This window comes from Platalea leucorodia (genome assembly GCF_965183815.1).
Source record: "Platalea leucorodia genome assembly, chromosome: 2".
Classification (NCBI taxonomy): Eukaryota; Metazoa; Chordata; class Aves; order Pelecaniformes; family Threskiornithidae; genus Platalea; species Platalea leucorodia.
In genome coordinates this window covers 71868413-71883901 of record NC_138824.1, presented here as the reverse complement: position 1 = coordinate 71883901, position 15489 = coordinate 71868413, and the positions used below count along the sequence as shown (strand labels likewise).

The 15489-nt window shown below is 42.4% G+C and overlaps 1 protein-coding gene across 5 annotated transcripts in view; it reads left to right on the top strand.

Annotated features, from left to right (window-relative positions):
- Nucleotides 1-15489, top strand: part of TMEM131 (transmembrane protein 131) — a 103627-nt gene that overhangs the window by 85170 nt on the left and 2968 nt on the right. For 4 of the 5 annotated variants that reach the window (XM_082304719.1, XM_082304718.1, XM_082304720.1 and 1 more), the window contains 11 exons: nucleotides 646-804; nucleotides 1379-1974; nucleotides 6011-6186; nucleotides 7428-7555; nucleotides 9064-9188; nucleotides 9346-9504; nucleotides 10256-10430; nucleotides 10765-10886; nucleotides 11021-11117; nucleotides 12278-12375; nucleotides 13802-13965. In XM_082304719.1, coding sequence (XP_082160845.1) covers nucleotides 646-804; nucleotides 1379-1974; nucleotides 6011-6186; nucleotides 7428-7555; nucleotides 9064-9188; nucleotides 9346-9504; nucleotides 10256-10430; nucleotides 10765-10886; nucleotides 11021-11117; nucleotides 12278-12375; nucleotides 13802-13965 — 1999 coding nt within the window. Of the gene's footprint in view, nucleotides 1-645; nucleotides 805-1378; nucleotides 1975-6010; nucleotides 6187-7427; nucleotides 7556-9063; nucleotides 9189-9345; nucleotides 9505-9607; nucleotides 9780-10255; nucleotides 10431-10764; nucleotides 10887-11020; nucleotides 11118-12277; nucleotides 12376-13801; nucleotides 13966-15489 lie in introns of those variants that run through there. The other variant, XM_082304722.1, reaches the window with a different exon arrangement.

The following is a 15489-nucleotide window of genomic DNA, read 5'->3' as shown; positions in this document are numbered from 1 at the left end:
AATTTAAAGTTCTTTTCTCATAAACTTTCTAGGGTAATAGGCAAGGCAAGCTTTAGTCATCGTCATTGTGTCTCTTCCCCCCGAAACTCCCACCCGTTAGAAGATGAAATCGATAGCAGTGTGATGAAGGTCTCTGCAGTGGTTTTATTGCTTCATTCAAAAATATAGTTCACTGCAGTGCGTTATGTAAGTGGAGAACTCCTCAACACGGTATTGCAGCAGATGCAGTTCGTTGTAAAACTCCTTGAAATAATGCTCTTAAAATTTACGCCTCTGAGCAGCAGTACAGCTCTCTGCAGAGGGTCTCTGCTTTTGAAATGGAACTGCAGCAGTGAGCTGTGAGAGCTGCTGACCACTGGGGTGCCATTTTAATATTTTAATTATCTCTTTTTTTTTTCCTTTGGATTAATATTCTTTGCAACTGCATGTCAGACTTGCATCTAACTTCCATTCTCAGTATTAGTGATGTATGTATCATGCTAGGCTTCTGTAATTTATGTTTCAATCAGACACAGTTGTGGTTTGGATGCAGTTTTCGGCTTTTCAGTACAAGATACAAACTTTTTGTCTTGTGTGATTAGATTCATTAACCTCAAAATGCTCAAAACTAAGAAGTACTTAGCTGACTGCCTCTCTTCTCTGCAGTGTACTCTTTCTCTTGGTAATTGGAACAGCCTATCTAGAAGCTCAAGGCATATGGGAGCCATTCAGGAGACGCTTGTCCTTTGAGGCCTCAAACCCTCCCTTTGATATGGGAAGGCCACTTGATCTCAGGAGAATAGTTGGAATTTCATCTGATGGAAAGTAAGTATATGTTTGGGGGTTTTGTGGGATGTTCCCCCCCGTCCCCCCTCTTTTTTTTCCTTTAGTTATAAGGCCAGTAAGAAAGTAACGCTGCTCTTTAGATTAGGTGAATGAATAAAGATCCTCCCAGTTAGTTATAAAAATAAAAAAACCAATCGGTTTTGTGATTGTGAGGAATAGTCATCTTTTGGAAAAAAAGAAAGAAAGAAAAAAACCCAACCAAAACCAAACCCCGTCAAGGTTCCTGTTAATGTTCTCAAAAATGAAAGATACGGACTGCAGAAAAATTGCAGGCCAGAAGTTCCTACCTTTGGTGTCTTAAGTTTAAGACCTTCTCCTTTCAGTGTTCCCTCCGAGACATACATTGACTGTCATTTTACTGTGGGTTTGTTTATACGTACAGCGAGCAAGTGAACATGGCAAAGGCTACTGACTTGTTTGACAAGTTCAGGCATTTTTGTTGGTTATATGCCAAGAACAGCGTAGTTCAAGGTTTCTTTCGGACATAGTGATTCTTTTTTCATGTGCAAGAACGGAAACATTGTAGGGTACATTTAAACACTTGTTCTTTCAGCTTGAATGCGCTTGGATCAGATTCTAATCACAGCTCATCCAGAGGGATCTACGGAGCCGGCAGTTCGTCTTCACGATCCAGTGCAGGGAATCATAAACAATGCAATGCAACAGCCCACCTTCACAGCAATAGAAATGCACCTGATGTTGAAAACATCAAATCCAAAACCAGTTCAAGCGTACCTAATAGGACTTCAGCCCAAGCAGCGTCCATGCAGTCGGTGAACAGGGTGGGCCCCTTTACCTTGGATTCGGGTGCCACAGCTCAGACTCACGCCGCAGGGAAGAGAGCCAAGGGGACGAGGCAGAACCAGCAGCCGACGCAGCAGCAGGCACCAGCTTTGGCAGAGCAGCCCCTCCAGCAGCCCCCAGCATCCGGGCCCCAGCAGCCGGAGCAACAGACTGAAAGCGCTTTGCCGCAGCTACCGCTTCTCAGCCCGCCTCATGGCGAATGTGCCAGCAGCAGGAGGCACAGCTCGGAGGATTCAGATCTCACTGGGCTCATAGAAACTATGGAGAAAGACTTTGACCACCCCGAATCCCCTTCCCCAGATGTGTTTACAGAGCAGCCCCCGTCTCCACTAGCAAAAAACAAAGGTAATACGATTCTCCTTTTTTTAACGGGATGATTCATTATGTAAGCCACAGAGCAAGGTTAATCAACTGTAAAGGCCACGTTTTCATAGCATGGAGAGTGATGGCTTCTCAGCTGTTCCCTGCCCTGTACGTGCCTGTCTCGAACCCTTCCTTTATTGGTTTTATGGCAGTGAAGTTCTCCAGGCAGGGCTAGATTGTGATTCTTCCTGCAAAATTTTGGGATCATTTTGATGAAAGCAAGTGTGAATATTTAGACATCTGACCCTCTGAAGAAGAAAGGTGCTTTTGGTTGCTACTCCTTTGCCGTTGGGTTAGCACCCATCCCTCCCACCTCCGTCATTTGGACTTGGAGCTGGGGGTTGAGGAAAGGGAAGGGAAGTTGTCCTAGTGTAGTGTGAAAACTGAGATGGGGAGAAAGGGAGGAGGGGAAGAGAGAGAGACGGGTAAGCCCCTGGGGTATTGTTTGGGAATGGAATTCTTCGTGCCCAGACTTGCGGTTGTAGAAAATCCTCGATGTCAGGTGGTCAGCAAATTAATACATGGCACCTGTGTTTATGCATTCATCTTTGCATGAGGTTAGAGTTGAGTTTGAATTGTTTATGCATCTTTTCAATTGTCTAATGCTTAAAATAATGTATTGACTTTCATATATCAGATACAATTTTAAAAGTCCGAATGTATGTCAGTTATTTTCCTTCTTATAAACACTTCGTTAGAGTAGAACTTCTAGTCATGCTTTTTGTATTAGCCATTTCAGTGGTGTCCCAGAGTTATGTGGTTATAAATTTAATCTTCATGGGTTTATTTCTAAATGATTTTTCACTCTTTTCTAACAACACTGTTGTACAGAAATGGTACTGATACCGTGTGGCTTGTTAGAGACAAAGTTAAGAAAATGCATGGTGGGAAGGCGTATGAACCCTGAAGCACCTGTATGATCATGCACCACCAAAGAGGAAAGCTTCAGCCTGTTAAGTAGTAACGAGCAGAAGGTTCTTCGTTAGTTGAGAGTGGAGGTGATGACGCATCTGGGCTTTCAGAGCGGAGACTCTGAAGCGATGAGAGGTTTTGGGATCCTGCCGAAATATGCTACTTTATTTCTGGGCTGTTTCGTTTGTAGTTTAGGCAAGGGGCTGTGGTTGGGGGAATTAATCTGAAGAGAAGCATGACCAGTTTGGCAGGTAGTCGGTTCATAAAGGCTGAATGGTTCTCCAGCAAATGGCGTGACTGCAGGTAGGTTTCATAGGCAGCGTCTGTGTGAGCGAGCAGTGCGGTATCGGAGCGCTGGAAAGCCAAATGGCCGGTAGTGGGGACGCAGCGTCCTCGTGGGGCGTCCGAGCGGCTTTACGGTGGGCCGATCCAGTCGCTGTGCTGAATGCCTGGAAGGGCTGGGAGTGGAGCGCATCTGCCATTCCTAGTGCAACCTAAAAAGAAACCAGCTCTTGCACTCGAGTGCTGCTGTGCGATGCAGCCGCCACACACTATGTGGGGACCATGGAGTTCGCTTTCGAAAGCGCATTCCTGATCCAAATAACGTGGTGTACCTATGTTAACGTTTTTGTACCTATAGCAGTTTCTAGCAGGCTATGTATTGGGAGCGTGTCTTAGCAAATAGATGCTTCTAAGTGTCGATAGACCTTTGATTACGTTTTTTCAACTATATTTAAATGCGTTTTCTTGATATGGGTGCTTCTATTGATTTGTCTATCAATTTCAAAAGCTGTTTAAACAATGATAAAATACTTCGTTCTTAATCACTTACACAGCTTCCATTTTTTGGCATTACTTTCCTGTTTTGTAACTTTCTCCTGATTACAAATTCATTCAGATAAATTCACGTTTTTCCTCCTGTTACAGAGGCTTTGCATCATTTGTGCTTTGACATGGTGGTACACTGACATATTCTGAATTGCAAAATACATTACGAATGTTACATTTTGCAATCCAGATAGTTTTCTCAACCTCTTCGTCGTCGTAGACCAATAAATCAGACTTATGCATGTAGACTTCTTTTTGAACAAGCTTTATAAAGGAAAAAAAACAAACCCACCATTATCTGTAAACTCTAACTTGACTCACAAAAGCTCAGCACATCAAATAAAACTTGCCCATTTCCATTTGCCCTCCTTAAAAATATAAAACCACAGGGGAAGTTCTGTTGTCTAGCCAGATCTCCATACACACACGATTTGTCTTTAGATAAACAGCTAGAGCCAGTCACAACCATTTGCAGCAGCAGCAGGTTCTGGACTAGAGCCGGCTGGCGTGCTGGCCTGTGCGGGGTTCCCGTCCGTACGGTCTTCTGGTTCAGCTTCCCAGCGCTTGGCTCCTAGCAGGCTGCTGCGGAGGCTACGTCAGATTTTTGTTAAACAGCTGCTTTACGTTACGTTTTTATGTCATGATAACATTTTACGCAGATTTTCTAATGATGAACATTAAACTGTTTAGCAGTCCTGAACAGACTAAATTTGAAGCAAATCTTAGAACGAGGCCTTCTGAGGCAAAACCAGAATACCCCCAATGAGCTGGAAGCTGACTTTTAGAAAATTTCCATACAAAGATCTACTTGTATGCACATTTCTATTTGCATTCACACTAAAAACAATATTTTATCTCCAATATGTTTGTTGTTCTTGATACTGAAAACATTTGATATTAAGTCTGAAAAAACCAAAGTTTGAAGGCACTGCCCTTTGATATGTATCTGGAATTTGCCAAAATACTGAAGGCAAATTTATGTTTTGGTACAAACTTTCCCTGAGGAACATTTTGCCGAATGAAATACGACAGCTGGCATTGTGCTTCCAGACTCCATTCTGACTTGAGCGGGTACAAATCCCAGTAGGCGCTGAATCCACTTATTCAGCACAGGTTAACCGGGTCTTCGCTTGAGCGAACTGGTACGTCCACCCTGGAAGCTGTATGCGGGCACTGCGGGGCTTATAAGTGCGAATGCTTGCTCTGAGGGGCAGTACCTAGGAAAGATCTTACTGGTGAAGGCGTGTATTACACCTAATGAAAGACATAAGAATATTGTGAATGCTCTCATCGTGTAAGAGAATAACAAGGGGCGATGGCAAGATGATGACTCCCCACATGTGCACGCACAGTGTCTCTGTATTGATGCTTTTTCTGATAACTTTTTTCCTCCCCAGGAGCCTAATCCTGCCTATTTTGCAAGCCAGGACCTCTGGCTTGATTTTGAAGGTTCTTAAAACTCTCTGTTTTGAGCTTACACTATGCTATATTTCAGTTAGCCTGTAGAAATTGCAGGAAAAACACAATCAATTGTTCAAGCAGCATCATTTATTTATACGTGGATTGCTTCAAGAATTGATTAAGCATCCCCTGGAGTGTTTAACGCATTGTTTTTCCTACTTTGAGATGCAGTAACACTTTAATGTGTCAAGCCAAACTATTTTACATTCAGCTTAGTCATACTTCTTAGAATAGTACACTCTGAAAGAGTAAAATATGTCAAGGGGAGAAAGTATACTGGGGTGTGAGATTTCAGGTTTTGGGGAGTTGTGGGTTTTTTTTACATCTTTGCTAGACAAATACTGTTAGTGATTTTTTTCTCATCCGCTCTAGTCTTACTGCAAGTTGTTGGTTTTTTAACTGACAAGCGTGCTAATCATTTCTGTTCTTCATTTGTTCGGATGATAAAGCTTGTACCGACTTGCAAAGTTCCTGTTTAAATCTATTACATGGTGAAACTGTCAAACGGGATTCTAAGGTGTTTAAAAGGAATGCCAGGAACAGAGCAGAGAAGAATCAGAGGTAGCCAGGTGCCCACCGTCTACAGAGAGGCAGTGGAGGTAGGGCTCAGGAGCATACATGCGACAGCGGAGATCAGGGTTCTCCAGGTTTGACGCTATTGCTCACGTCTGGTGTGGAGTGGCTGTAAGTGGTTGGTGTATCGTAACGGGTGACAAACTTCAGAGGCTTAATCATGCGGGTTAGCCTCTAAAATGAAGTGAACTAGCCCATCTCGGAGTCCTGCTGCTGAGAATCTGAAGCATCCTTATCTCCCTAGGGAAAGGGAAAACACTTCAGCGCAAGGCTAAGCCACAGAAGAAACGGGAAGAAAAGGATAGAAGAGGGAAAGGAAAGCAACAGGAGGATGAACTGAAGGATTCCTTGGCAGATGATGACAGTTCTTCAACAACCACCGAAACCTCCAACCCAGATACAGAACCACTTCTCAAAGAGGTACGGCACTGCCCGTAAAAGGAGGCCCCTGGGTAGCTGGTGGCTCACCTGGTAGGGCAGGAATGCAGTCACTTCCCCCCACCCCCAGCTTTCGTATACTATAATACCTAACAAAGGAAGAATGTTAATTAAAAAACATCTTTCCCAATCCTTGCCTTCAGTTCTTCTCTATAAAATTTGCTCCTCTATGAGTGTGAACATGCTTGAATCATGTACTCTCAGGACTGAACGTGCCTGAGTGACCGTGGCTTGAATAAGGCAGCAGTTGTCAGCAGCACGGTGGTAACTGTCTCTCTGCAGGCTCCTAGCCTACTCCATTTGCAGAATAAAACACCGAAGTATGGACACTTAATTTTACTCGATAATTAAGGTGTATGCTAAAACCATGCATTTCATCAGTCACAAAGGGTCAGTTCACTGGTGGTAAGTTGTCAGCAGGTAGTTACCTTAATTACCTTTGACAATACCCCTACCTTTATTCTACTCATTTGGCTTACATGCTTCTAGGCAATAAACTAAAGCTCTAACAATTTGTGTAGTGGTTAGGCTGTCTTAAATATTTTGTCCTAAAGCATGTGCTAGGGAACCAAACAAAGCAAAGGTAATTGCAAAGAGAAGAAAACCAAGCCTAAATTTTGACATGTCTTCAAATTTGAACTTTGGAAAAGGTAGGGATTCTAGCTGGGGGTAAAAAAGAAAAGAAATCCATGTAATAGATTTTAAAAGTTACAGTTTAGTAAGTTTTCCTTTGAAAATCACCTTTGATTTTTTTCAGGATGGCTATTTGACAGTACACTTGTATTCAGAAAGTCTTAGAAGTGTGGTTAATAATAAATTGAATGGTGAAGTTGCTCATATTCTTTGCTTTGTTGAAGAGTCTGTTTGAGACAGCCTGGCCGGCGTTCAACAGATGCAGTATAGGTCTCAGTACAGAGCTAGCAGCTTTTGAAGTAAACTCAGAGGCTGTGGCCTCAGGAGCTGTGTCTTTGCAAACATCAGATCTGCTTGAAGCACATTAATTTGCTAGATAGTTCAATTTCTACTTCTCCAAATAGGGAAAAAGAGACACCATGTTTTATAGGTGCACTCACTAAGTAGAAAAAAGATAACCTGTGCTGCAAAAATGCTCATGTTTTCAAATAGCATTCTTTCCTCAGCCCTATTTATACTATGCACAGTGTGATGCAAGAGGGACTTTCCTTTTCATGAATATTAACATGTTATTATAATGTCTTTTATAGGAACCTGAAAAACAAAAGGGAAAAGTTATACCAGAAAAACCTGAAAATGAAATAGTCCAAGTAAAACAGAAAACTAAAAAACTGCTAACAAGTATCAAGAAAGAAATCCCTGTAGATGTGAAAACCAGGTAAGCATAACAAAGGCTTTTTAGTAGAGAAGGCATCGTGCTTGAAGGGAAGATGGATTGATAAAAATCTGTGTATTCAACTGTTGTGGCTGCCAGTCTGGCTAATGCCAACAGCAGATACCTTTAAGCAGCTTCCTCTTCCTTCCCGACATCAGGGAATATCTGAAGCTTGTAAATAATAAATTATTTAATGGGAATACAGTGCATAAGTGAGAACTAAATCCAGAGAAGAAAATCAGGTTAAGCGATGTTAAAGCTTTTTGTAACAGGTATCACATACACAAAATAGGGTTAATGTTTCTACAGGAGCTTCTAGTGGCAGCACAGTAAGCCAGCACTAACGTGCGTGCCTTTAGTTGCCCTTGGTGAAATTATAGCCGTGCAATTTCCTTTTTTGTATCACAGAGTTACATCAGTCTTGGGTATGTTATTAAAGGAGGCTGCTGCTGCTGCCAGTCCCTTTCCCTTACTGGCAGGTGGTTGATTGCAGGTGATAGAAAGGGGGAAAATGAAGAACTTACTTATCTAGTAATCTATCTGTCTGCTGTCTTACTGTATCTAGTTCATTCTGAAACAGTATTCTGCAATTCTGCCATCAGATCGGTATCCAAGTGCCACAAAAGTAAGCCTTACCAAACTGAGGCACGGTACACTGGCTTGTGTTTTCCCTGTTGCTGTAATTAATACTAGACTAACTGGGATTAGTAGTTAGTATAAATTAATTTTCTTCAAAATATTTCTGAAAACATTGCCTCGCAAAGTCTCCTCCTTATTTATTCTTACCATTACCTATTTTCCTTTATCATATAAATCACAAGTTCATTACATGTGACAGTATTCAAAGGCCACGGTGAGAGCTGGTTTGGAATTCTTCTGCAAGAAATGGGTAAAATAGTTCCTCCCTAGAAAGTCTGAGAGACGTAATCAAATAGCTGGAGAAAAAGAACAATATATAGCCAATTGAAATTGGTGCTGAGTTTGAATAGTTTTATGCCATCGACTAAAAAATGATCCTGTACATTCAGGGCACTAGCGTATCGGGAGCGTGTGATCTAACAAGAGCGTGTGGGGGCAGAGAAGAAAAACGGCAGTTGCCATCTCTTGTTGCCTCTGTATAATCAAGCAGGTTTTGTAATCCTGGAGCTCCAGGATGAAAGCGGCTCCTGGAGGGTGAGTGAGCCCTAATAAACGTGTGGAGCAGTGTGGGTAGAAAATGAGCCAGGGCTACAAAGGTGGAGTTGCATATAGGAGAAATAAAAACCTCTGCTTATGAATAGCTTTGAAGATGAGCACAAGTTTGACATAAAAAAGCCACAGGAGACCAGTCTTTTGTAAGACGGTATGACGCGCATATATATATATGTGTGTGTGTGTATATATATGTGTATATATACGTGTATATGTGTGTGTGTGTATATATATATACACATGTATATGTATATATAAAAAAATCTCCTCTTCAGCACTTCAGAGAGCTTAAAAATAAATGGATCTCTGTTTTCATTTAGTTCCTTGGAATTGTCTTATGCTCCCCCGCTGGAAAACAAGCAGCGCAAAACCTTTCCATCCAAGATATCTACACAGCACCTTTTGACGAATGGGTCTAAATCAAGAAACCTCCCCAAAACAAGAGGTAGTGTGAGGCTATTTTTTATAAATACCTCAGGAGTTTTAGTCGGTTGTTTGGTTGTTTGTAACCCTTCTTGGGTGCTTAATGCTAAGTCTGGCGTGAGAAGAAAGCTGTTCAGTTTACTATCCACAGGCGTGCTTTTCTTCTTTTGTTTTAATAGGTCCAAACAGTAAGTTAATGGAGAGCAGGCCATCAGTGTTAGCAAAATTTCTCCCCAGTGGTTCTGGACAGGAGCTAGGAAACACCAGCAGCTCAGAAGGGGAAAAGGATTCTCCACCACCAGAGTGGGACTCTGTGCCTCTTCACAAAGCTGGCAGCTGTAAGTAACCGCTAGAGGATGACAGAATTAGTCTTCTGCATTGAACATCCGTAGGTAGGCTTGGTCTCTTTATAGATCTTCCTATCTTTTTTTCCCTCCATAGTTGTGCTCCCGTTTTCTGCTGTAGGCCTCATTGACAGCGTCTGGTACAATTTGGGAGGTTTGAAAACTGCGTGGGCAGAACACGGGCCATTCCGCAGTTCTTCAGTGATGAACAGGATTCAGAAGCTGCTGGGGAAATTGAGGAAATGAGAATTACCATTCGAAAACAAAATGTATTTTCTACAGCAGATGGGGTTTTGCTTGGTCAAATCTGCTGCAGCCAAAGTTGAAACTAATTACATGATTTGTCCTTGAGAGGAAACACTGAAAACGCCTTAATGCAGTGGTTAGCGTGGGCCACTATTATAAGCTTTTTGGTTGCGTTGTCAAGTCCCTTGTGTGGGAACCGAATCACCTTCCTCTTGGTTGCGTGCAAATATAGTCATCCCTCTCCACAGCGCCCACTTAGAAAGGTTCTTTCTTCTGTACAGATCACTTTATCTTGGTGCTTTTATTGCAATACAGTCTCTCTGAAAATAGGCAGTAAACCTGAACAGTGATAGGTGAATACAGAGGAGGAGCTACTTCGATGGCTGGAAACAGCCTTTGTCATAATTCCGCAATTTGAACAGAAAGGATAGCAGAAGTTTGAGAAGCCTTTCTTTTCAAGTGAATACCACAGGAAAGCGTTTTGTGTTTCTCTTTATAGCTACGGACAACCTTTATAAACTCTCTCTACAAACCCTGAACGCAGATGCTTTCCTGAAACAGCGACAGCCCTCGCCAACGCCCGCCTCTCCATCTCCTCCTCCGCCTCCCACATCTTTAGCTTTTGGGCCACGAGGAGGCACTTACAGCAGCATCGTCAACAGCAGCTGCACCAAGTGAGTTCACGGCCGCACCTCCTACTGATTTCCCGAGCACAGAACACTTGTGGAAGCCCTGTGCTTCGTACAGTGCATCTCCCTCTTCTCAGACCCATTTCCTCTTCCCATGGAAACTGCGTTTTTGCAGACGTTGCTGTGCATTTCTTACCATGCTATTCATACTTTTCTGGGGTTTCTTACGACTTGGTAGATTGGAAAAATGTGCAATCACATGAACTGTTCAGCTGTTGTTAACATTTTCATGAATGCTAGCTTAAATTGCTGGGTTTTTTTGTCAAACTGCCGAAGTCCAAAACCTTACTCTTTTTTTCTTTTTTTTTTCTCCTTTAAGTGAAACAAAAAGCAAGCAGCCTAATGGTACCAAACATAAGCTGGCAAAGGCAGCTTCTCTTCCTGGCAGGAATGGCAACCCCACTTTTGCTGCTGTAGCTGCAGGTTATGACAAGAGCCCAGGTACTAGAACCAGTTTGGAGTTCTAAATATTTCTGAATATTTCCCAAATATTCTGCTATTTTGGGGGGGTTTTGTTTGTTTTTGGTTTGCTTTTGTTTTGTTTTTTAATTCATTTTATGTATATATTCTTGCAGGTGGCAGTGGTTTACCAAAGGTTTCTCCAAGCAAGACAGATGTTTCCAGCAATATCAGCATTTCCCACACAGTTGTTGACAGTGACGGCTCTGACAGGTAATTTTTATATTCTCTAGGCAAATACCTAGGCTCCTAGAGAAGAAGATTGTAAGCTGTTAATGGCATTTTGAAGGTAGTGACAGAATTCATTCTGGTTCCTTTTTTTTTTTTTTTTTTTTTTTTTTTTTTTTTAAAACCTGTTTTTTAAAGTCTGGGCACAGCATCTCTCACCTTGCAAAAAAATTTAGAACTTAGGAGTGACTCAGAAGTACAGAGGAGGATGTTCTGGATGTGATGGTGACTTTCTCCCCCACATTCTCAGTAACTCAACAATCTTGTGTTCCCCGGGCATCCAAACAATGAGAAATCAGCTTGGCTCTGTCAGTATTGAGGAGTCTGAACCAAGGTCACTTGAAATAGTTTACAGGCAGAATATCTTGCTGTACAGCGGTATCTTTCATGCCCAGTTTTAACACTGAGACCAGAACTATCACTGGGCTTTGTGTTAGGAGGAGGAGCAGAATACAGCTGCGCTCAGTCACGTTCCCCAAGGCACGCTGTCTTTTTTGACATGTTTTGGCAGTGCACGTCTGTCTCAGTTGTAAAAAGCAGTGTGTGTCTGATAACCTTTCTGGAATAGGAGAGAGACTTGAATTCAAGTTTCAATATGCAAAGGAATTGCTCTTCTCAGCACAGCTTGTGGGTGGGGTTTTGGTTTGGTTTTGTAAATGTTTATCACTGGTTCCAGTTAACTCATCTGTATTTTCAAGCAGCTTGCCCACAAGCTACAGCATGAGCATTTGTATCTCTTCTAAGTGGTTCTAAATTTTATCTGTTTGTCAAAAAAAACTGCGTTATGGCTTGGACCCTATACGTGTTCTGAAAAACTGAGCAAAAGAGCTACTCAGGTTTGCGTTGGAGCTCAGTCTGCAGATTAAAGAGCATTGTATCTAGAGCAGCGTGTTGCTCCAAAGTGGGTGTATACACAGGAAAATGGTATTTCATTGAAATCTTTTGTTTTTTAAAAAAAAGCTAATTTCCTACCTCTTGATCATCATGAAATATCTCTATATTATTATATATACATACGTATATATGTATGTACATACACATACATTTGTACATATATATTTGTATATAGATTAGTAAGTCAGTGTTGTTGATAGTACTGTGTTAATGAGTTGTGTATTGCTTTCCCATTACTCCATAATATTTAGTTCGGGTTTGTGGAGTCCTATCAGCAATCCCAGCAGTCCCGACTTCACACCTCTCAATTCGTTCTCTGCATTTGGACATTCTTTTAACTTAACTGGAGGTGAGTTTTTGTTTTCAAATATTTTCCGCATTCAGCTACCGGTAAAGAAACGGTGTGTCTCCATTCCACTGGTCTAAGTTCAGGCACTGTTCCCATCCCTGCCCCCAAAAAGGATGACTACGTAGGAGAGCATGTTAAAAATTCGGTGGTGTATTCTGTGTTTCAGCCCAGAGTTAGTGGAAACTCTTAGAGCGTTTATTGGGCTGGAAATACATTTTTTGAAGTTTCTTGGTTTCAGTAAAATTTCTTGATATTTGTTTTTTCCTTAGTCTTCCTCCCTTCCATCCCTCCCCCTGAAGCTTTACTGTAGGTCTCAAAAGTGTGCCACTGGGCCTGTGGTTTCCTGAACGCTTTACGCCTGCATAAAACCATTGCTCTACAAATGAGGCAATGGCCCATCCCTCGCGTTGCTTTCCTCTTGTGTTTTCCTCTAGCATTTGTATAGCTGCATGATGAGCTGATGCATACTAAAACCAGCCATTAATTCCTGTATTTAAATATTTAGGTAAACTTCCCATAAGTGACTCTTGAGATGGGCCTTGATGCAGGCAGGCTATATTGTAGGGCGTGGATGCTCTGCCTACTTACGGTAATTTGTATACCGTGTTTGGGGATGCGTGGTATTTTTTAAGTTGTCTGCGAAAGATGATAAGCAAAGCAAATTTCGTATGTGGCATTTGCAAAATGGATTGTATGTCTACTGAAAAAATGCTCTCTACTGAAAAAACTGTATGTGCGCTGACAAATGCTGGGGGTCTGCAACCAACAGCAGCTGCTGCTGTGGGGTTCTTTCATCTTCGTCGGCAACACTTGGCACCAGACTTTGAGGGACTGCAGTAAGGTGCCTGAGATCAGGTCTGTGTGCGGGGACAAAGGCAAACCCTGAGCAGCGGTGCTGCCCTCTCCTTCTCATAGCAGAGATGGGGCCTGGGCTGGGGCACAGCCGGTGCCGCCTCCCGTACCAGGAGTCGCCTGGGAAGGGAGTGCTGCAAGGCACACGAGCGCCGCGATTACGAGAGGCTCCTTCAGCCCGGTCGCTCACTCCACCTGCACTTAACTTGTTATGAGGAACGGCCAGGGCTCTCAGTATTGCTGTGCTTCGGCCCTGTTCCCTGACCGTTTGCTTTCGGGTAAATAATACCAGGAACCAAAAAACTCCCATAGGCTGATACTGAATTATACACAGTGAGCCTGTAACTCTTTTCCCCACTATAACCGTGATTCTAACTTTGTAGCCACTGTCTGATGTAGGGCACGTGAGATGAGATCTGTATTACTGTGTGACCTTTTTTTAATCTCAGTTCTTGCACTGCAGCAGGACCTGCTAGAAAAATATGGGAAATAACTGTGAAGAGTATTGGTCTGCTGTGGTTCTTGGAAAAAGAGGAAGAGTAATTTACTGAGTTTTATTTCATTTCTTTTTTAGAGGTTTTTAGCAAACTTGGTTTAGCTCGATCTGCTTATGGGCAGGATGTTCAGAGAAACTGGAGTGAATTCAATAATGTTCCATCCTCCATCTGGGATCCTTCAGCTACAGATTCTGCACCCTCCTGGCCAACAAGTTCCAGTTCCCCGACTCATACAACTGCAGTAAGTATTCAGTCCAAATACAGTGTTTTAGTACGGTTACCAACCCATTCTGTATCCGCTATCTAATTTCATTTAGAGGATTTTTAAATTTAGATGGAAAAAAATCAACTGAAGAATAAAGGAAAAGGGAAGCTATATGTATTCATCATTCTGTGTAGTTAAGCTGACATGGCTGTTGGACAAAGAGTGATTAGTCTGCTCACTTGTGGATGATGAATCCACGTAGATTGCTTCACATAAAAATATTTCTCACGAGAGCATTTTGCAGCACTTACTTACAAAAGTGTGTTCCATTCCCACGTGCTCCAGGGTTGTGGAAAGAGCCGTTCTGCTCCTGTGCCATGGCTGGACACTGCCTCTGTCACTTCCAGTTTGATGGACAGTAGCAAAGTAGCCAATGTGATAACTTTCAGACTTCAGTTCTGCTTCCTGAATCCAGTGTTGCACCTACTTGTAAATTAACAAAAGGTCAAAAGAACTTATCTAAAAGACCTCAAATGTATTCTTTTCAGCTTAGAAAAGACACTACAGGACTGAGGATAAGGTGAAGCCTTTAAACTGACTACTGACTTTGATGGAGGTCTTGAATATAGCCAAAGAAGAAAAAACAACTTTTGCACAGATTGTAGCACTGCTCTCTCATCCTTGTGCCTCTCTATCTGTCAGAATAAAACTTACACCACAACAGCTGTCTTTGGTGCCAGCTGAAATCGTTCTTCATCTTGTCTTCTGAAAATGTTTTTGTAGTGAGTAAGAAGCAGTGTTTACTTCACCTGGTAGCAGTTCAGATGGAGTGGGGGAAGGCGGGGGGCAGGGGAAGCTGAAGGTCACACAGCTTCTTATAGACACACACACACTGATCCCGCCCTTGCCATGCGGTTACAACCATAGCTGTAACCTCACTAAAACTAAGTAAGGAGAGATTTTTGCTTTTTGGTCACACGGAGGGCAGATTTCTCAGCATTTGATGGAAGGAGGGATTGAGGACAACCCGAACAATCTCTCTAGCTCCTAACCTATTTCATGGCCGCTTCTGAAAAATACCTGTAAGTGTGCTTCAGGAGGCATCGAGACAGAAGCCAGACAAATGATACAGAAGAATTGTCAGTCTCTCCCTTCAAATACTTGGACTTGGGCAGGGGGGAAGCATTTTAGGAGCTTATTCAGTAAAATCACTTAATAAAAAAGAAGCAGCAAACAGACCAAAATGTTCAAAGCCTTTGTAATGATCATGATTTTTTTTTTTCCAAGTGCTTATGGTGAGCCAGAACAGGAAAACTTGGCTATTCCTGCCACTGAACCTCCTTGCTCTGCGTGCTAGATAAGAGAGCAGGTACCAGGCCAGGGCCCTGTCCTTTTCTCTTTTCTGGCACAAGAGCCAAAGCAAACACCACTTACCTAGTGGCTTCTGTGTTACCCTCTTCTCTAGGGAGGTTTCTGGGGAGTTGATTCTGATCATTCTCCTTCCTTATTCTTCTTTCTTTCCCATTTTCCCATGCAGAACCCTCTGCTTCTGTACTAAAT